The 23,159-nt window shown below is 35.5% G+C and overlaps 2 protein-coding genes across 12 annotated transcripts in view; one reads left to right on the top strand and one right to left on the bottom strand.

The window, feature by feature from the left end:
- The window catches only part of LOC101244408 (uncharacterized), a 36,705-nt gene extending 19,619 nt beyond the window's left edge, over positions 1-17,086 (bottom strand). For 5 of the 11 annotated variants that reach the window (XR_011211618.1, XR_011211619.1, XR_011211620.1 and 2 more), the window contains exons 1-14: positions 16,843-17,086; positions 13,248-13,701; positions 12,869-12,960; positions 8,766-8,930; positions 8,279-8,672; positions 7,559-7,677; positions 7,393-7,465; positions 7,095-7,315; positions 6,970-7,014; positions 6,281-6,335; positions 4,502-4,693; positions 3,260-3,360; positions 3,065-3,143; positions 623-772 (exon numbers count right to left, since the gene is read on the bottom strand). Coding sequence is in view for 5 of the 11 variants with exons in the window: in XM_026033033.2 (XP_025888818.1) it covers positions 623-772; positions 3,065-3,143; positions 3,260-3,360; positions 4,502-4,693; positions 6,281-6,335; positions 6,970-7,014; positions 7,095-7,315; positions 7,393-7,465; positions 7,559-7,677; positions 8,279-8,672; positions 8,766-8,930; positions 12,869-12,960; positions 13,248-13,701; positions 16,843-16,883 (2,181 nt within the window). In the remaining 6 variants the exon portion in view is untranslated. Of the gene's footprint in view, positions 1-145; positions 773-3,064; positions 3,144-3,259; positions 3,361-4,501; positions 4,694-6,280; positions 6,336-6,969; positions 7,015-7,094; positions 7,316-7,392; positions 7,466-7,558; positions 7,678-8,278; positions 8,673-8,765; positions 8,931-12,868; positions 12,961-13,247; positions 13,702-16,842 lie in introns of those variants that run through there. The other 6 variants (XR_011211623.1, XR_011211622.1, XM_069288934.1 and 3 more) reach the window with 4 other exon arrangements.
- Positions 17,087-18,888: 1,802 nt separating this feature from the next.
- Positions 18,889-22,891, top strand: LOC101244110 (nuclear intron maturase 4, mitochondrial). The gene is made up of 2 exons (XM_004246430.5): positions 18,889-19,071; positions 19,961-22,891. Exons 1-2 carry the CDS (start codon positions 19,002-19,004, stop codon positions 22,399-22,401), a joined length of 2,511 nt encoding a protein of 836 aa, XP_004246478.1. The 5' UTR covers positions 18,889-19,001; the 3' UTR covers positions 22,402-22,891.
- Positions 22,892-23,159: the final 268 nt, after the last annotated feature.

The following is a 23,159-nucleotide window of genomic DNA, read 5'->3' on the forward strand; positions in this document are numbered from 1 at the left end:
TCTAACAAAAGATGATCACAGAACTATAAAATTAAAACTCCACATAGAACATAAAATAAGAGTACCAATTCTACCTACGCCTTATACAGATTAAACATGGAAGTTTTCTTCGACTTAGAAAAGAATCGAAAGTTGAAGCTCTTACATAAGAGTTTGTCCATTTCTTTTATGGGAATCAACATTAAAAAAACCTCAACACCTGGAAAAATAGGCCATCCCATTATTTAGCATAAATTAAGATGATTATAGTTTTTCCACTGTTCATGTATTATCACAACAGTAGTTACAAATAGACAGGAATAAAGATTATAGACCAACAAACCAGTTTTTAATGAATGTATTTTACTGCTTTGACAAGCAAGATAAACCATGTTCAGCAAGATGGATGGAGTGGACGGATATACGTCCATTAACTACTTATATATCATCATTAGTCGGATAGTTGTCATGATAATCAGCACAGCCTAGAAAGTTTATACTGAAAATGGAAGAGTAGCGTCTCAATAAACATTAACGAACTTCACAATATGAAAGTTGAAAGAGACAAAAAGAAAGCGAAATAAAAGGACAGTGCATCTTACAACATGCTCGACACAGACCATATACAGCAGTTAGAAAATACCTCCTCATACTCATATTGATCAGCACTTCTTTGAACCCGCTTCTCCAGTTCCATTAGCTCACTCCTTAATAGTTCAAACCTTCGAACTTCAGTTGACTTTGAATCCATAACGCCTGTACTCTCTGAAAGTTCTTTAGAGCCATCATCACTCTGCACTTAAAGAATGATTCTCAGTGACTTGGAAGATAAAATCATCTTAACAAATTCATAGAAAGTTGAATTATAGAAGAAGTTGAATAAATGACCAGCCTAAGGAGGAGAAAGCATGTGCAACAGTTACGAGGAAGCAACTTCATTAAGGTGCAAGCAGACTCAAGAGGAGACAGTATGCAGTAAAAGGGGTTACACAAAGGAAGACATGACTGCTTACATTTTCAGGTGAACAGAATCAACCAAATAAAACGATATCTGTTCCTTGCTTAATAAATCTTCATTGAACCATGTTATTACTTGCTTTCCATAAAATTACAAAGGTTTCCAGTGATCAGTGCTTCAGTTTCTGTAACGAGAAATCTAATGACAAATTCAACTGAAGTTTCCAATTGCAAAAATATTTGCCTAGTCAATAGTTGAGCAACATGGAATATCTTTTACACAGACTGAGGTTCAAACCACCCATTTCATTCACCAAACAAAAACCAAAAGCAAGCATTTCTAGCTTCTTGAAGTACTGAAACACAACAGGTGATATACATAACCAAAAGGAGAACTAGCCATGACTAATGAGCTAATCTATCACTTATGGCTGATAACAAGCATTTGAGCGTGTATCTCAACTTTGAATTGTTATTTTTTTTTAATAAAAGGAGGTGTCCAAGACAACTTGCTCGCACCTCGACCATTCCACCGTACTCGCTAACTCCAATATACCAGGTAACTCTGTCCATTAAAGCTTACACATATGGCAAGAAATCACCTAATATATTTTTCTCTCTGCTAGGATTTAACCCTTGGCCCTTGGGTCTTCAAAGTTCGTCCACTTCATTGACCACAAAGCCACACCCTAGGGACATATCTTAACTTTGCATTATTTATAAGTTCCAAGTAAGCCCATTTATTTGTCTAGAGTGAAAGCTAGAGCAATATGAAGTAAAATATAGTTTCTGACCCATCTCAAAGTTGCATGTGGGGGAGAGGAGATACCACTCCATAATATGAAACCGAAGTGTAAAAAAGGCAGATAAATGAATGGTGTTACTTGAGAATAAACTCAAGTTTGGTTCTAGTGAATAAAAGAGCAAAGAGAAGGACAAAATGCTCCCGACCACCAAATTATCAATTTAAGATGTAAAACTAATGAAGATGATGAAAACGGTATATTTAAGAATAAGCACAAAATTTGGCTTTTCTACGGACAGAGCAAAGGAAAGGAATACATTCTCCATCACACACCCACACAACCACAGGAAGAATGTATGCATAGAAGAAAAACTTTTTGTAGAGAAACGGCAGTGCGAGAGAAATTAGAGAAGCGAAACAAGGAAGCAGGTACTTCCTTTTACTTTCACAAAAAAATGAATAAATTGAAACAAACCTATCCAATCACTTTTGCAGATCAAAGAAAGATATTCATCATTTCACTACTTTAAAAGTATTGAGAGCCATAAAACATCACTCCCAATGCACACATAATTGAGAAGCATGTTCAGTGTTCAAAATCTATGGCACTGCATTCATCTATCCATAGAGAAAAAACAGTTATAGTTGGATTCAAGTGACATATCAATGTCATATAACTGCAAATTAGATGATACATGTTGGTCAGAAGCTTTACAATAGTCTTTTAAAGGATAAAACCCCGGAAATGCCTGGAAAATTATACCATAAACTATTAACAGTTTTTTTTGTTCATTACCAAAAACCCTTGGAAACTATATCATACAAACTATTCAACAGCTCCGGAACGTACAAAAGGATGCATAGAGGAGATCATTTGCAATCTAGAAGGAGAACTAAGAGGTGAGAAATAGAGCATGGTTAGCCACTGTTAAGCATATTACATAGTAAAATATTATCAAACTCCCAATAGTTTGAGACCCCAAAAGGCTTTTATCTTAAATTAATCACAACCCCCCAATGAAAGAACCTACTCCCTCCGTCCTAATTACTTGTCCACTTTTCCTTTTATAGTTGTCCCTAATTACTTGTCCATTTACCTATTATACCCTCAATTAAATGACTAATTACTTTGAAAAATGTAGAACTTTTCATCCACTTCATAATTAATAGGGGTAAAATGGTAAACTCACTACGTCATTAATTATTTTCTTAATAGGTATGTCAATTCAAAAGTGAAAAAGTAAAAGGGACGGAGGGAGTAACAAATTTGAGATCAGAAATATTACTGAAAACAAGGATTTGCAAACATACATGCCAAACTAGAAAAAGAAGCCCAAAATATACAATGGTAAAAGTAGGCATAGAGATAGTTCAAAAGTATACAATCTCATTAGGAGTCGATGATGCCTGGTCTGCTGATTTGCTAGGCCGACGACCAACGAAGCTCCATAATCCCTGTATCCTAACACAAGAATCCACAATAATAAAATTATGTGTGTCCGGGGGGTGGGGGGATTAGCATAATATTGGTACTAAGCTTGGCCTTTATCCCAAAATAAGAAAAATAGGTGGGAATACCTGTTATTCCCACTCCTATTTTGACCATCCTTGTTGTCCTTGCGTTTAGAGAACTGTTGCTTGTCCCCACTTGATGATGTAGACATAGTAGCATCTTCCTCCTAGTTCATGCATACATCCAAACAGGAAACAAGAGTTAATCCCACTTCAGAGTATGCAAATTATAGATTTGTTAAATTAGGAGTGCAGAGTTTTGTCAACTATGGCACATAATTTGTCCAAAAGACTCTAAAAGATGCAAAAGTTGGCTTAATTGCCTTGTGCATGCAGGACGAGCATCCTGAAGATGATTATATGGATTTTCCATGAAAAGAACTCGCGATTTTGTGCTCTGCAAGGGATAAATTTGGTTTTCTTTTCCCCATTATGCCATAACGAATTTCTTTATTGGTCAAGATAACAAGCTTGGAACTTTTTAAATTCAATGAGTGCTTGAAATAGCAGCAGCATTGCTACATAAAGTTTTGGCTTATTTGTTGGGAAGTACGGAAACTAAAAGAAGCTTTCCACAGATCTGAACTTCATATATTACTTAACGTGTTTAGTCGGAAAGACAATCTGGTGACAAAATGTTCCCCTTTTGTAGGCACCTATCCATTTGTATGCCCTCTTATTTCTGGTGTTTCTGCTATAATGTCAAGTTTCACTAAGGAAAATGATTGACTTGCCATGTGAAGCTAAGGGGGCTCAAAGCTAATTTGTAAGTAACGATGTTGACCTTTAAAGTTAGCAGCCTATCATCACTCCATTTATGTCTTTGTATCTTAATAAGTTTTTGGCAAGTTTACATAGCTGTCTATGTGTTTTGCCAAAGAAAACCAACACCAAAATCAACAGAAGAATTTTATATATTCAGTTGAAGTCTCAATCTCCTTCTTTCCCAGCAACAATTATTCGTTAAAGTAAAACTGGGGAAAAAAAAAGAGAGAAGGAATTTTATGGAAAATAAGAACTAAAAAAAACAGCTGTAATTCCCTCTCCCCCCCCCCCCACATGTCCATTAAAAGGAGACAAAAAATGAATATAATAGTACCCACCCTCCCCAAATAAGAAAAAATCCAAAAAGAATAATTAATAGATCCTCTACCGCAGTTACATTTAAACGACCAGCATAAGATATCCAATAGTTGAATACAAAAGATACAGTCCAATTTTATGAAATGTCAGGACTGCAGGACAAAATCTGAGATGGAAAAAACATGCAAAAACTTTCTTCTTTTAGAAATGAATTGCAGAAGTTACCTGCTGTAGGAAAGCTGCCTTCGTTCTAAATGAAACCTCAAGAAATTCAGCCTCTTTTTTAATTCTACGAATCCTTTCAAGGTCAGAACATGCAGCTTTCAAGTGCTCCTTCTGTGAACTAGCACTTGACATATGCAGTTCTTGAAGCAATACCTCTAGCCTTACCAAAGCCTCTTCGACACTCTCCAGTGCCTAAAATGAAATGCTCAAAAATTGTTATCTTCAGATCAATAATTTAATCCTTGAGATAGAGGAAAGAGGCACCTTACACTGTGTTATTGAAATCAAGGTGAAGCATTTGGATAAGAAATAGCAATTGAAAAAAAACATGATAATTGAAAGAGGTTTATTGCCTTTTACATCTTAAATCACGAGAGGAAGGGTATCTACAGTTTGTTTGAAAAAAAACACTGCATGATTACTTTTGTTTGGTATGAAGAGAACACATGAGAGGACGAACCAAGAAAGAGCTGTTAGAGCAAGAAAACTTCATTTGAGTAATAAACCCTGGGGAAACCAATTGAAGAGCTAGGTCTCACTCCCTCCCCCTCTTTCACATAGGAAGGCTTGTGGCTTCTAATTACAAAGAAAATTATCTAGATACAACAAGTAGCAAGTACCAATGGAAGTCTCAACTACTTTATCCTCCTATCAAGAGTGATACTAATTTTGAACAATCAGAGGTCGCAACAATTCTTCTATTTAATAATAATTTTTTTGTCATTTGTTTTTTTGTATATGTTGTGGACAATATAATAATAATGATGCTTCCTTTCTAAGGGATTGAATTTTTTGATTGAGATGCAACACCTTAGAAGTATCAAAGAATACAGATCCTAAATCGCGTCTCAATGCCATTTGTCATCAAATAAAGCTACATGTTTGGTCTATGGAGAAAGATCTCGACCTGCACTTTTAAGGTGTGAGTTCAGAACAACTATAAATTGAGATTCTATCCACTAAAAGTTTAAACTATAAGAAAGTGGTCTCACGATTCAACAATACAAGTAAATATTGAGATACCATTTTTCTATAACTTGGAAATATAAGGAATAACCATATGAAAGCAGGAATTGGTTCGCCACTAGAACACATGTTACTTCTCCATTGAGGTCCTGGAAAGTAGTTGGTGGGATACTGGACTTGTAGGCTGCCATTCAATACAAGCACTTCATCTTATTCCTTTGTAAGATGGCTAAATAATTGTAGATTGGAACGTGTAAATGAGGCTGAAATCGTACTTCTCACTACTTCATGTGCTAGAACCACTACGAGATCAGTTTTGGGGATTAATTTTGCTTTTTGGGGCCTCTGCTAATTATATAAATTTACAACAGCACATTATTAGTGCTGGATTTATAAAATTATCTTGCCTTTTTCAAACAAAAACTAAGATGGCTACATGATTGTGATGAGTAGTCTTGAAATGGCCCGGTGTGCAACAGACAATGTTGTGTCAAATGAAAAATGTGCTACATAGCTGGGCCTTTAGACGAAGGAAGAGAATATGTAGGTCATGGGATTTTCCCTTTAGCATTGTGGATTCTACGGAGGAGAGAAATAAAAGAACTTTTGAGGGAACAGAAATGACTATGTATAGCATGGGAGATTATGTATCGTAGGTTCTTGCTTGTATACGGGAATTTGAGTAAAAAAATAGTTGAAGGCTCTTTATCCACTTTTATGTCCAAGGGAATTGAAGAGACAGTCTTAAAGATTATCACATCACATGAGGATAAATACAACAGAAAATGCTTCATTTCTAAGAGGTAATTATACCTTATCAAAGGAATCTGTTTCTTTCTTGATCTGTGAATAAGCTCCCACGCGAGTCCTGTCCATGTTTCAAAGCATTGTTAACACATGATTTTCAAATCACATGTGACCGAGTTTGTATTGCCATTGCATTTGACCAAAGTGCCATAAATTATTGGAATGAAATGACTATTACTACAAGCAAATAAACTATAACTATGAAAAAAGAAAAGCAAATAAGCTGGACTTACTCAGGACATTTAAATTTACTGAAAAAATCAAATAATTTAATGCACTCATATGGCACCCAAAAGTGTGGCTAAGAGGTCAATTAATTGGATGCTAAATAACTAACAGAGTATGGTTCCAATCCTAGCATACTCTGATACCATGTTAAAAGGTATATCAATCCATCTAAAATATTAATTTGTTAGAGAAGAACACTTCTATTCATTATTTTAGGTTTTCAACAAGGTAGACCGAGTACAGTGCATGTAAATGGTGCAAAGTTTGTGTATGTTTCCTGAGAGATATAATTAGTTCCACAGTGACTAGGATCAAATATAGATCAGTCTATATCTGTTAACGAAAAGGAAACCTGCCTGATACCATTTACAGATGGATGGAAATAATGATAATAGTCAGAAACCACAAAAAGAGAGTAAGGAGAAGAGGGGAAGAGGAAGAAAGTAACATTTTCTCGTTTAACGTACTTCTCAATTCCGAGATCCTCTCTGCACTTCTTAAGCTTGTTGTGCCTGAAACATTCATGTCCACAAATTGTTATTAACTCCTGTATATTCACTTAATTGATTGGATTTTTTTCCAGCCTTCTTACCCAGTTGAAAGGAATCTTGCTGCCTTGACATGAGAAGGGTTCTCCAGCCATTTACTATATTTAATGAAACTCTGGATCCAGTAAGAGCACACGTCTAATACTAGTGGAATGGCTTCTAAATTTGGAGGAACTTCTTGTTTACTTTTGTGCCCAGTATTACGGATAAAATTAGCAGTAATGCCTGGATAAAAAGGAAGCCAGTCTAGCTCTTCACACACAACCTATCATGTAAAGATATTTCAGCTTTATGTGCCACATAAATGTGTCCTAATGACAATTTCTTCACAAGAATGCTAACCTCCACGTACAGTTGATAAGAACTTATTGATGCAAGTTGAGGATAATACAGTACACTGCCCCCAATTAGATACCTGTTTAGAATTCAAAATGAAAAGTTGGATACAATGGAGTGTATTATCAGTACAGGCTAAGATCCAAAAACGAGGAACACAAAAATGCTTTACCTAATTAATTCTTCAATTGGCTCGTCAAGAGTATCAAATCCATTTTCAGAAAGAAAAGCCTTTGTGCTTCTTCCCAAAGCAATAAAGAAACCAAATATGGCCAGATCCTTTTCCAGAACCTGTAGGATGTATCAGCAATAAATATAGAAACTCAAGTGCGATGTACAAAATACATATTCAAGTGGGAAATGTGTAAGGCGAAGGCCTCACCTAAAGGTATAGCAAAAATTATGCATTATAGCTTTTCTGCTTTTACTATGCCACAATCAATTTATCCTTGATAGGGGACTCATATTAGCCTCAATATTTCCTACAATATATTGATTAGTGGCCACACTTTCTCCAGGATAAGGCTCACAAACAATATTTATACATCTGTCACCATTTCTCAGGACATTTTAAGAAGTGCCAAGTGAAATGACTGTCCATGAGGTGTTCCACACGCTAACATATTGCATTACACTGACATACTCAAAATTTACCAGCCATTTATTAAAATCGCTTTTACATCCTTCTTTAACAGTACTAGCTACAATATATATATATATATATATACACACACACACACACACACATACAAAGTAACTTGCAGCGCACAGAAACTTACTATTTTGCTTGTTCTAGCTTATAAATGTACCACTATCAGGTCAATACTCATGAGTTGTGTCACTGAAAAAATTCGAGTAAGAAATCAAATAAGTAACAGAGCTTTGGTCTAACCTCGATACTCTCACTTGTGGTGAGTCTGGACCATATTCTCTCTCGATCTATAGCTCGTTGAAGCTGCTTTTGGACAAGACTCACCCAGAATATAACCTCTTCAGTTCCTGATTCATTTTGTACTCTACATGCTGCAGCTCTGGGACCAAAATGGACAAGAAATTCTCTACGCAGACCAATAGGCTTCACGGAATGATAAGCCTGTCGGAGAGGAATAAATTCGACAAGCATGTCCATCAATCTTCCAAGTGTGTCTGGAACAAGAGACGAAAATTGTGTACACGACAGTTTTGCAGCACCAAGTTTCATAATCGCTGCAATGCAACTGAGTGCAAGCATAAGGAGTGATACATCACTTGCATTTCGAGGAGATAGAGATGTTTGCTTTCTGGTCCTGAACAAAGAGGAACCTATTTAAGCATCAATTAATACACAAATAGCTATGCAGAATATCAACATATTCAATGTTCTTTCAGCAATTACATACTCTGCAGTAGCAGCAGCAAATCGCAGATCCTTCTCAAAGTAATTCACAAAGGTGGTAACCACTACTGGAATTTGCTCAGACCAAAACCAATCATAAGCTTCAGGTTGCTTGGCTAATAAACTATCTCTAATCAAGCTCTCCAAAGGAGCAGATTGCCTTGATAAACTTCATTAATGCAACAGTACATTAGATAATATGTTTCAAATCAAAATGACAGTAGAGAGGGAAATGGGCCCTCCAAGTCAAGAGCACTAAAAATGGAAAAGGATGAACCAACACAATAAAAATGTAGACAACAAAGGCTATTAGTCCTAGGGGCCAAGAGTTCACAATCAATGCAAGTTTATGATATCAATAGCCTCCCATGATGCCTAGATGACAGAATCGTCTAAGCAAAGGACGTGTCAAAGTATCAAGCTTCTATGAGCAAAATACTGATTCTAACTTCCATCACCAATAAAAAATCCATGAGCGACAAAAGTAGCAATAGATAAGATCTGGAAATTGGAAAAAAAGAAGAAGAGAGAAATAAATCAAATTTTTCAATCAAGTGACATTTATATTAGAGATAAAGAAGTTGGGAAAAGCAGTTCCAAACTAAAAAGTAATGAGAGAACATCGTACATTTTTAACTAACTTAATATAAGCATTATATATAATGATGGAACTAATTCAGCTAAATACATTTGCTGACATATACCAGAACCCCCAATAAAGCATTCATCTCTATGGTTGTGGGAGGTAAACGTCAACAATCATCTGATATCCTAGGACCAATACTAGATGATGCACAAGTAAAACAAGAACTCATAGCACTGAATATCTCTACTGCTCTAAGCAAAGGAAGAAACTTGATAAAGGAACAATAAAGAAGATGAGGCTTTATCAAAATAATGAAGAAAAAATAGGACAAACTAATGAAAGATAAAAACCAAAACAGAATTCAGGTGTACTAGCTGAATGACAAGGAATTTCTCCTCAAATCGCCCTCATACTTAGAGACTGAAAGAATCTGTGAGTATCACTAGTCAGAGGCTGTCACTGAACTGGTGTCTATCAATGAACGGGCATCATCCTGAGAAGAAGAAACTTAAAAGATGTTCAGATTAGATTATTCAGAATTCTCCTCCAATGCTAGGACAATTCATTTGACAAGATTGGTATGGCACATCGTAGATCTGGATTCCAACACCAGTCAACTGATATAAGAAAGTTGAATTTTTATGTAGCAGGAATGACTCTCATCGATGTTATAAGTTGAAATTGGTTAAATGTTCATTCAAGATCCTAGCATTAAATAGTCAGAAATAGACTAGAGTTCAATGGTGTTAGGTGGTGAGATAGCTATAAGTGTACCACATTGAGAAATGTAAAACTAGTAATATTTTTTTGAGAAAGGTTACATTTACTTCTATATATCCACAGGTATACTACATCAAATTGTAGTTCCCCTCCAAAAATTTATACTTACATCAGCCCTAATATCTTCTAGTTACAGCCAGTCAATAACATTAGAAACATCTTCCGAATTTCCTTTTACTATGTGATGATGTATAAAGGATATAGGTGTCAGACATTTCTGATATCTCCCAACTCAATTATTTCTCTCTTCTATCGCTTATTTCTCACCTGGTCTTAGAACTTTAATAAGTGTCTACGCGCTTTGAATTTACCAGCGACATCTGAGAAGAGAGTCAGAGACATCCTTGAACAGAAGGCAGCTGAGATGTTTGGCCAACATAGAGATGGAAAGAAATAGATTTCCCCAGCCTTTGTCAAATCAATTCTCATCCGCTCTTTTAATGGAATAGCGGAACAGGCAGAGTTGCGGATATCAGGAAAGGGCAATAGCCTATGACTAAAAGATCCGACTATCTATGAATGAATAGGATCAGAATGACAATCGACGAGATGAGCCTAAGAAAGATTTCAAGTTCAGAGCAAGATGATTGGCATCTTACGCAACGAAACTGAGTTGATGGAGTAGTCAGTGAACTTGAGTTAATCTCTTTAGTATCGCTTTCCTCATCATTAAAGGCGCCGCAAGGCATTCGACTAGAAGGATTGGCTCTGACTATGGGTTGGAACTAGCTCTTGGCATGGATTCTTCTTTGATTGATAGAACGGGACAGAAGAGAACCAGAACCAGAACCATATCCTCAGACATTCAGTCTTATCTTATCTATGTTGTTGCTGATCATAGTTGTACTGTATTAGATTAGTTGTCCGTCTCCCTTGCCATGTTAGAACAGTATGGTATGTAACAACACAACCTGAAAGGAAGTCATTCCTAATAGGAAGTTTCTAGCCATCTTTCTTGAGGAGCGAGAAAAGAGAGGAAATGGACTATCTGATTTGGCCACTACATTTTATGAAAAGGTAGAGATGAATCCCCATCCAAAATATTATGTAGGCCAAAATAACAATAAAAAACTATGTTAGCCAAAACATTTTGTTGGTTTTCTACTGGTTTGGCCACTACATTATATAATAAGGTAGAGATGAATCCCCATCCGAAATATTATGTAGGCCGAAATACCAATAAAAACTATGTTAGCCAAAACATTCTGTTGGTTTTCTGCTCCAATTATGGCGATCACACTCTCTGCAACAAACTACTCAACAATAAAAAAATTTAGCATAGTTCTCAAGAGTTTGGCATATGACATAGACTGTTTTTACTTATTAAAGTACGATTCAGCATAGCACATGCTTGCTCGTCACGGATGCCGATCCGCTTGGTGGGTTGGTGCTCAATAGATATCAGCCACGGCCTACAGTGTTTGAGTAGTAACAGGCAGCAACATCAGTTATTTATCCCCAGCACAAACAAGTTTTGGCTATCAAAATTGACTTGCCATTACCACTTTCAACCTACATATACTAACAAGTTTATAGGTCTAAAATCTTTAATTTCGCCACATCCTCCTTTATAATTTAAAAGTAATAAAAGGAGCATTAAACTCTTTTGTAAAAGTGCCCCTTTGATGAAAATGATTGAGAGCTCTCAGATGTTCTTCTTATAGTGCCTCTAAATACTGGAAGGTCACTAAGTAGAAACCTGATCGCGGAGGCTTTATTAGGAATTGTTCAAAAGCTGGGGACTCTTCCTATAGCTCCCAAAGGCATTCCAAATTATTCTCTTTTATAACCCAGAAATCCCAAAGGTTTAAGCAGTGGCGCACAGTTAGAAAACAGTGTATGCTGAGTCTGCCCCTACTTTACCTGTAACGACACATTCTTATAGAAATGATACGATATGTTGAAAACCACAAATTCTAATGGTAGTTAAAATATGTTATACAAATTTAGCCTATATGCAAAAAAGTTTTTCTTTCTTACTTAACTCCTCGCTCCCAATCAAACACTGACATATAACACAGATGGAGATAGTATTTATTATGCATGGGATACTTAAGAGAAAAATGTTACTGAAAATATACACATTTTAAGAAACTTAAAATGAGAAAGTATGAGTGTTTTGACAATTAAGATTAACTTTCTTGTAAAGCAAATATGTTCGCTAAGTCCTAGTTCCAACAACTACATCATACTTCTACCTAGCAAACAAATCAGAAAAATGGGGGTGCCTTGAGGAAAATGTTTCTCATCAAAAATGTATCTGCAGAAAATGGCATACCTTTGGTAGTAATTTTTTGGATCATTTCTAATATTTGGTAGGATATAAAAAGAAGTGACATATGATAATAGTACAAGACATGAGGGATGATGAAAGTGTACTATTGATATCTTTGAGTATTAAAGGCTGACCACAATACATAAATGTTAACTGAAACAAGTGATAAAGTGAGAGTTGAGATATTTGTAAAGAAAAAAAGATTTCCATCCATATGTGAGCAAAGTCATTTTTCTTCTTTTGTTGGAAACCACTTAAAACTTGTAAAACACATTTTTCACAATTTAAGGTGACCAAATAAAGAGAAATTGGGAAAGTATTTTCCAGCAAATACAGCCTATTCCCTATATGTCGTCAAAATCATCAATTATGCACCACTAGTAAGATGCAACAAGTAGAAGGCTATGCTTCTGACTCTTGGTGCACAGTTTTTACATATTCCATTAAAGAGAGTAAAATGAATTACCTCCTCTGCGTGAAAATGTTGATATCATTATCTCTTTCATCTCCTCGAGATAAAATCTCAATTGCTGCTTGAAGTAGAGAGTATACAGATGCCTGAAAAGAATAACAATGAGCTCCACCATATCAGAAAATAACATCAACACAGCACAAAAATGAGATCTCAACATAAAACTACTGGTAATGGACAGAATTATAAACCTTCAGGCTTCAATAGCCCAGAAATCAAAATTCCATGGTAAGTACTTTCAAATTACCTTAGTGATTCTCACCATTAAAGACCTGTTTTCAAGTTTGTAATGGAGAAGAACACAATGCATCTAAACACTAACAAAACATGAAGAGCAAGCAGTAGAAAAATGAAGACTTCAAAAGTTACCAACCTGATAAGATAGCTCCTTGATCCAAATAGTTCTATCACCGCCCAACCAGGCAGTTGAAAACCAGGATACCCTGGATAATGAGCCTTGTTGTCTAAGTCCTAGCTCAATTACTCTTGCAGCATCATGCAGCGATTGGACAAGTCCAGAACCATTATCTTCACCTTGCAGAGATATATCTAGTTTTAGTCTCATTTCCTCCATATCACTGCTTGTAGTTGGTCTGGAACTACCATTGACCGACACCCCATCCTCAGCAGAAGCAAAAGGCAAAAGGTGTAATATCCTCGATGTTCGAGGATTAAGATCACGATTTCCACCCTGTAACAAATAAAGTTTTGTGTGGCATCTCCTCCTTGTATTGCATTGATTGTATATCAGGTGATCCAAACCTACTACTTTTCTGCTGAAATAATAGTTTCTCACTGCTTTAACTGAAGGACGTGAAATAGAAGAACTGAAATAAAAGTAACATAATCAGCCAAAGTTCATGTAACATTAGGAGAAATTAATATTGAAAGATCCAATACATCTAAGATATTGTGGAAACTCCATTTTAAGTAGTATAAAATCATTAACTAGGACTTTTTCTGCTAAACATTTACTAAATTAGTGATCAGCAATCCTCTGTATCAATTATTGACACAGTCTTTCAGTTCAGTTGTTATGGTCCCCTGATATGGATCTAGTTATGGGCGCTGCAATATAAAAAATGTTTTCTTCCTACGACCTATGGTGCTGATCTGTTCAGAGAGAACCTGCAATCTCTTGAGTTTGAAGTACTGAAAAACTTAATAATTTTCTGTTTATCTTTCCATTGAATTCAAATAATTGAAATACAACACTGGTGGATTAACCACCCACCTAATAACAAGGAAATAACTTGCTACTACTACTGAAATGAGAAAGTGGAGGAATAACCTCCTATTGCCAATAAATGCTACAGGAAAACAACTGTTACATAGAAAACAGGAAAACATAAATAATAGGACTACTGATTTAATCAACTTTTTGATTAAATTTTCCATGCATAAAACTGTTGGTAGACGAGAATGTGCTAACATCAGTGTAAGAATCTTCAACTTTCAGATGTATTAATCATCAGAGCTCTTTGTTAATGTCAGGACACTACAAGTCAAGATGTCAGTCAGGATAAACGGCTGAAACTTCAAGCAAAAAAAATGACAAGTATTCAAGGATTTATAAAGGCTTGCACAAAGCCAGTGCAAGAGAACATAACTGCAAATGTGTAGATCCCCAGTTGTATTGCATCATCATCCTGTATAGTAACCAGGTTGCACCAAAACGCTAGCAAAATAAGACATCTTTGTTAGGCTACGTAAGTTTCTCCACTGGCCTTCAAAGATTCTGTCATTTCTTTCAAGCCAAATAGTCCCAAATGGCTTGAGGGATGGTATTCCAAGTCTTATGTGATTACTTGCACATCCCTTCTTTGTTCCAACATTGCAATAGCTCACTAGGGGATTTTGGCATGGACCAGGACATGCGTAAGAATGAGAAAAACATACTCCACAGCTGAGTAGCAACTTTACAATGCAAGAAGAGGTGGTCAACATCTTCAAGTGCTCTTCACACAGGGACACCTACTACAAAGCTGAATTTTCCTCTTCTGAAGGTTGGAATGAGTGAGGCAAGCCTCTAGCCACAATCCAAGAGAAGCAGGAGACCTTCAGAGGTGCCTTGCAGAGCCAATTTTTTTCCCAAGGCCAAAAAACATGTTACCTGATTCCAGCTTCTTGTAGCAGCCTGACTGTGAAGAGACCTTTAGTGCCCCTTCCATCTAATAGAATCAGCCTTGTTGCAGTCTAAAGCTATGTTGCTTAGCAACTGAAGCAAAAGACATACTTGTTCTACTTCCCAATCATTACATACCTTCTTTGAGAGAGATTCCGCCCTTGTGTTGAAACAAATTCTGCAAGTAGTACATTGTGCTGAGTTGAAATCCTAAAAATATCCTGAGAATTGCTCAGAGGAGAGTGCTCCCCCCCCCCCCCCCCCTCTTCTCTCGTCTTTAATAACTGTATTCCATTTTACAAGGACAAAGGAATGAACTTGTTTGTTACACTTCAAGGCTGAGGACAGTGGCAACATACTGTAGGTAGGCAATGCACTAAGAGCATTGTTGATAATAGTGACTCTACCACCAAGAGAGAGGTATTGTCATTTCCAATTCGTCAACTTTTCTCCAGCTTTTCAAGAATGTTGTTCCAGATTGATAATGATTTGTATCGTGGAACTTCAGAATTAAACCCGTCATTCAAGATGTCATAAATTCGAAATCATCATTTCCGAAAACACTTATGCAAGGAAGTGCCACAAGTAGCTCGTAAACACTAGCCACGATCCAAATTAGGAATAGCAGATGGGAAGGTTAGGGAGTGAAGTGAAGAACGATCTAAGTTTGGGTGGTGCTTACTAGCCGACTCTTTATTTACCTTCTTTTTCTAGATAACTGAGAAATCTGCTTCGCCAACTTCGAAACTCAGCAGATAATGGCAAAAATACATCCATCCTCTACCGTGCTCCACTTAAATAACAAACTCGGTTCACCAATCAGGATTCAACCCCGTAATATGTGCCGAACACAAACCCCCATTTGTACAACCAGTCAGGATTCATTTTCTTGAGCTCAGCATCCTTCAGAAACAGCCTCTCTGCTCCACGAAGTATGGGTAGAGATAAGGTCTGCGTACACTCCACCCTCCCTAGATCCCACTTGTGGGACCACACTAGGTATGTTGTTGTTGTACTACCTTTGCTATTGAACTTGAACCAAAGCCCAAGTGTAGCACTTATTAGCGAGACTGTAACAAGCAATTCTGTTTATTCCTAAGCTCATTATATCTCACCGCTGGAATAGACAAAGTAAGAGATTCATGTTTTCCTACAACTAAATGAGAGAGTGTTTGTTCAATCTCATGCTAAACGGATATAAGAAACATATATGCAGCAGAATTTAGAAATAAGTTTAGTAACTAATAAAATCCTGCTTTACAACAAAACTCTTCCATAATAGTCACTCACACACACAACGACCCTTACAAAACTAGCCCCTCTCATGTCAACTAACCCAAAATGATATAATTTTTTTATGACCGTGGTGTCCGGGCCAGCTTACGCGCACCTCGACCTATTTCCACGAGATACATTTCACCTCCCACCAGAAACAACAGATATCAAGGAACTTTATCCACCAAGGCTATGACAGATTGAAAGAATCACTTGGTGTTTTTTTGTCTCTGTTAGGATTTGAACCTAAGACCTCACAACTTCATAAACCACTAGACTACACCCTTGGTTACGACTCAAAACGTTATACCAGTACAAAAAATGGTAAGTTTTCCTCATCATCCAAATGTTACAGTAAATTTGATGAATTTTGTTCATAACAGCATTAAAGCAATCAGAATTTCTAGCTGTACAGAGCAACTTATTTGGTTAATTTAGGTTTAGCATCAAAAAATCTCCTACTTACATGATTTACAGTTACAGCTTTTCGAATCAATTAACGATTCAACGTGATGATAATCAATCAATAGCTATAAAACTGAAGCAGATTATAGAGGATGAAAATCACCTAGATGAAGGAAGATTCTGATGGTGGAGCTTCAACGACATCAGCTTCAAAAGATGATTTTGAGTGTTCGAGAAGGGATTAACTTTTTATCAGAGAAATGAGAAATGGAAGCTTCAAGTTTTTTTTTGTAAATAGACGTGACAGAAAGGGTTTATCCGTAGACGTGGGGAGAAAATTCATCACATAATTCATATGTCTCCATAACTTCACATTTTATTATAGTGTTCTTTTGGGTACTCATCTCTTTGTTTCGTATTTCATATTTATATTTATGTTGTAGCTCGATTAATATTTTATGTAAATTATTTAGTTTTTATTTTATAATAAAATTTTAATTAATTTAAATTCGCATCAGATAATTCATCATAGAATTGTCCTTCAGAATGATTTAACTGGTTTGAAGAGTGGTTATCCATACAGATTAATGGGGTAGATTCCCATAGTGCCTTCTGAGTCGAGTATGTCGCATACGTCTTGTCCAGTGCGATTCGCAGGCAATTACACAGCAAAGATTTACCCGTACTTACCATATAGTGCTCACCCGAACGCAGAGACTGTGACAGAAATTTTAATAAATACGAGATATCATAAGGTGTTAAAAAAAACTCTATAGAATTAAATTGCATCACATGTAAATAATAGAGTTTCATATTTTAACAATATTATCTTATTATATTTATCTATTTAAACCATTATTTATTTTGGTGACATTTTAACTATTACCCACTTTATATTAAAATATTTTGATATTGAGTAGACTATACACACTTAAAATCAATTAGAAATAAAAATTCATTAACTGAACTTTACGATGAATTTTAACAGGAAAAAAAATTAATAGTTTGGATAGATTATGAGAATGATGGTTAATTGTATTTTAACATGAGGAGAGTAATAAATATTTTTACGTTATTTACTAGGAAAAATACACAAGTAACCCCTTAATTTATGTCTGAAATTTCAAAGACACACTTATACTATACTAAGGTCCTATTATCTCTGAACTTATTTTATAAGTAATTTTCTATCTTTTTACGGTCTACGTGACACTAGCTTAAAAAAAAGTCAAGGTGTTGGACCGTCAAGATAATGCCACGTAAGCCGCAAAAGAGATAAAAAATTATTAATAAAATAGCGAATTACTCATATGACTAGTTTTTGATTTGGGGTGAAGTAATTTGTATATTCAATTTTAATGTAATGAATAAAATAATTTATATTCCCATTACGAATATCATGTTAAGTAATAAAAATATTTATAAAATATTGATCAATTTATATTTCATTTATATCAAATTTATCACTTCAACATTAATATCTAAAATCATAAAAGTGTTTCATTAGTATTGAATCAAATCTTTTATATTGATACTTTGTAGAATCAAAATATCTACAAAGTATGACTTCTAACCCATAGTTGATTATTCAAACTAGAAGACTCAGAGATGCCCCATTTGTAATTTCTAAACTTTTTAGATTATTTTTTTATTTTTATTAAGAACTTTTTTTTAATTATATCACAATATCGTAAAAGATATTTTAACTTATAAACACTTAAATTAAGTCAATTTAAATAGATTATGTGTTATTTTAAAAAAAGAATGACATGTTTTAATTTAATTTATTTTTAATAAAATAATTTATAATCACACAAATTATTAGTTTCATTCTCAAATTATTGTCAATTTTAAAAACACCCCTCAACTTGACTAACTAAACTTAGATATACCTCGATCACTCTCGATTTGCCGCAAGATATTATAAGTAGCCTCAAACTCTTGTATGACATGTATAATAAAAAAATTGCGAGAAGTGTTGAAAGTACCCTAAAACTTGCGAGAATTTAGTGATGTATTTCAGCAAAGATCGGGGTGTAATATAAGTTCAGTTAGTCAAATAAAAAGATATTTTTAAAACTGTCAATAATTTGGGGATGAGACTAATAATTCAGATTTTTTAATTTTTCTTCCACAAATTTCGTATGAAATCAAATTAACTAGTTTTACCTTAGTGTATTTGATGACAAAATTGACACAATAAATATCCAAAATAAAGCAAAAAAAGAAAAAAAACACAAGGAAAAGAAAAGTTATGTGCAAACGAGCCCTTATTCCCTTCTCTTTCCTTTTGTTTCTCAGTCTCCGTGCGGACTGTAGAATATGGTCCATAAATATACTTCAATTCTCCAAAATCTTCACTTTCTCAGCCGCAATTCTTCGTCTGTTATTGGTAATTCATTATAATCTTCTTTTACTCCAAGGTTTATAAGTGTTGCTTATCCTATGGGTGAAATTGATGTTTAGTGTGTAAAATTGTTTTATTTTCTGTTGTTTGGTTAGTTATGATTAATGAAGTAGGTGATATATATGGTATTTATGAGATTTCATTGGGCATGTTGTTGTTGATGTTCGGCAGATTTCTCTTCTGCGAAAAATTATTCCAATTTATGTGTGGCTTTTCGTTTTTCGAGGGGACTGATATTTGCGTGTCTTCGAATTTCATGAAATTTATATATTTGTAAACTATTTAAAAATACGGTAAGTCACACAATGCAAACTAATTAAAAGATATATGAAAAATTTATGATCAAAGATAAACTTGTTTGAATCTCGAAATTCAAAAAGTACCCATAAAATGTTATGGAGGCAGTACTATTTATACATTGTTAATTTTTTTTTTATATATATATGGTAGATGTCGAACTCTCTTGGCTAGTTCACATGTTAGTTGATTTTGAACTCGTTTTATTGAAAATCCTGGCTCAGCATCATATGATATTCATACAAGGTGGAAGGTTGGAGGAAATGTTTGGAAAAGTATTTTGGTGACATTTTTTGGTACTAGAGATGGAAAAAGCATTTACTTTGTTGGTTAATATGGAGTAAAAGTTGGGATATTTAGAAAGGAAATGATGTCTGCTATTTGTGAAGGAAAGCATTTTCTCCCTTTTTGCTGAAATTACCAAATACCGAAAAATAATTCATTTTTGATAAATATTGTTCTAGCCATTCAAACACATCTATATGTATGACGTAATCCTCTTCATTTGTATTATATAGAAAGAATTAAGGTCATTAGGAAGAATTCATTTGTTTTTAATCTTGGTTAAATGTGACAGGGAGGCCTGTTGTAGGATTTCTTGGTTATTCACTTCATTCTAATGCTAGTCAAGTTGGATGTCATACTCGTGATGAGAAGATTGGCAAACTAAAACTGGCTCAGGACCTAGCCGGTTTGGTTCAGGAATCTTTGAACTTAGAGGAGAAAAAATCCCAAGTATCTAAGAGATTGGTGCCTATGGTTGAGAAGTCGGTTGAGAATTCGGGAGGTGTGAAACATGGAGCATCACTGGCACAAAACTTAGCGAACTTGGTGGAAGAGTCTTATAATCTTGATGAGTCTAAACCTATGAATCGTGTGGAACATAAAAGATTACTTGAACTACGGATAAAAAAGAGAGTTAAGGAACAGTATGTAAATGGGAAGTTTCAAAACCTCATAAAGAATGTGGTTGCTAATCCAAAAACACTTTGTGATGCTTATGATTGTATTCGATTGAGTTCTAATGTTGATCTAGCATCTAATGGTGAGGATTTACCTTTTGAAGCCATGGCTGAAGAGCTATCTAGTGGGTGTTTTGATGTTAGTGCTAACACATATTCGATCTCAACTAAGGGAGCAAAGAAAGAAGTCCTCGTCTTTCCAAACGTTAAACTCAAAGTTGTTGAGGAAGCAATCAGAATAGTTTTAGAAGTTGTCTACCGACCTCACTTTTCTAAGATATCGCATGGTTGTCGTAGCGGTAGGAGCCATTTATCTGCTCTTAAGTACATTCGCAAAGAGATAATGAATCCAAAGTGGTGGTTCACCTTGCCAGTTTGCAGAAAGCTTGACAATCACATCTTAGCTAAGCTCTTTTTGATTATGGAAGACAAGATAGATGATCCTTTCTTATATACGATAATACGTAGTATGTTTGACTGTGGAGTACTGAATTTAGAATTTGGCGGCTTTCCAAAAGGACATGGTCTCCCACAAGAAGGAGCATTGTCTCCAATTTTAATGAACATATATCTTGATCTCTTTGATCACGAAATGTACAGGTTGTCAATGAGATATGAAGCTATTGATAAAGGATCAAGTGCTGAAGAAAGTGCACCCAACTCCGTGCTACGCAGTTGGTTCAGGAGACAGATATCTGGTAATGGTTCTCAAGAATGCCATGATTTGGGCTACTCTGAAATTAGGGTGCATTGTTGCCGCTTCATGGATGAGATTCTTATTGCCATCTCTGGTCCCAAAGACGTGGCTGTTGCCATCAAGTCTGAAACTGAAAATTACTTTAAGAATTCTCTTTATTTAGAATTTGAAAATGAAATAGACGTTTTTCCATGTGATGGGCGTACTGGCATTCGCTTTCTGGGTAGTGTGATTAAAAGAAACCTGAAAGAGAGTCCGGCTGTAAAGGCCGTTCACAAATTGAAGGAAAAAGTAGAATTATTTGCTTTGCAGAAAGAGCACTCGTGGGACACTGGGACAGCAAGAATTGGAAAGAAATGGCTGGCTCATGGGTTGAAGAAGGTAAAAGAATCAGAGATTAAGCATCTCTCTGATGGCAGCTCCCTTTTGAGCCGAATTTCGTGTTTTAGAAAAGATGGGATGGAAACAGATCATTGGTACAAAGTCTTGCTAAAAGTTTGGATGCAAAATAAAAAGGTTAAATGTGAAACGAACGAGGATGTTATCTTATCTAAGCATATAGTTGAACCAGCTCTCCCTCAAGATCTAAGAGATTCGTATTATGAGTTCCAGATGCGTGTTCAGGAATATATATCTTCTGAGACAGCTTCGACTCTTGCCCTGTTGCCAAACTCAAACTGTTCATCATTTACGACACAGATCATAGCTCCAATCAGCATCATAATGAAGCGGCTTTTTCGATATGGATTGACAAACTCCAAAGGTCATTCACAGCCATGTCATCTGCTAGTTTTTTGGGATGACGATGAAATTGTTGACTGGTATGCAGGTTTAATCTGCCGGTGGCAGAGATGGTACACCGAGTGTGACAACTTTAATGAGGTAAAACTCATTATTTGCAATCAAGTAAGGTTGTCTTGCATCAGAACTCTAGCGATGAAATATAGGATCCATGAGAGTGAGATAGAGAAGAAATTTGATTCTGAATTGCGCAGAATTCCTGCAACTGAAGATCTGGAGCTTGAGATAACCAGTGAAGCAACAAATTCCGAAGCTGTTGATAATGACGCCTTAATGTATGGAATAACATACAGTGGAATATGTTTATTCTCTTTAGCAAGAATGGTGAGTCAGTCGCGTCCTTGCAATTGCTTTGTTATAGGATGTTCAGCTGCAGCTCCTCGCGTATACACTCTTCACGTGATGGAAAGACAGAGATTCCCTGGTTGGAAGACTGGATTTTCTAATTGTATCCATCCCAGTTTACATAGAAGGCGATTTGGCTTGTGTAAACATCATCTGAAGGATCTACTTCTTGGTTATATCTCGCTTCAATCTATTAATTTCAGTGCTTGGTAAGGAAACAACTTCCTTGATGCGAACTGGTAAATACTGCAGCATGAACACTCAATAGTTGGAGTAGATGGACTGGTGACAACAGGAAGATGGCAAAATCTTGTAATTTTTTTGAAGATCTATCTTTGTTGTCTTTATGTGATTGAATTACATTCATCGTTATCATGGGATTATGATAATGTATTGACTTCAGAATGTCCACATCAACTTGGCTGTGTCAAATCAATGGTAAAAGTTCAAAGTTTCTAGGTAGCTGCCTTGAAGATTCTATGAAAGTTGTATGTTGTTGGTCTGATACTCAGAACACATATGGCTCAAAGAAACTAATGTGAAGGTAAATTCATTTGGTAGGTGGAAACGGAACAAGTTATCCATGTATTAGTTTCCGTACCACTTAAATTAATATGATGTTTGTTTGACAATATTAAAAACTGCATAACCAATACGTGTACAAGTTGGTACGAGAAAATCTATGTATTATTTTATTGCGTAACTTTAGTCAGCTACGAAACGACCCTTGAATGCTCAATGAAGTTTATCTTCCTGCTTTCAGCTTAGGCTGTTGTTACATTATCTTTTTGTGTATTCTCAAAATTGTGAAAAGTGTACATTTTGCAGACAAAAAGCTTGTGAAACAAACCGAGATTTTCTTGCAAAAAAAAAGATAGTGAATCTAATGAAAATGAATTTTATTTTACCTAAACAAAGATTAAACTAGTAGATGGTTTATGTACAAATTTGAACAACACTGACAGCGCATT

The sequence above is a fragment of the Solanum lycopersicum genome, chromosome 9 (genome assembly GCF_036512215.1).
Source record: "Solanum lycopersicum chromosome 9, SLM_r2.1".
In the NCBI taxonomy this organism is placed as follows: Eukaryota; Viridiplantae; Streptophyta; class Magnoliopsida; order Solanales; family Solanaceae; genus Solanum; species Solanum lycopersicum.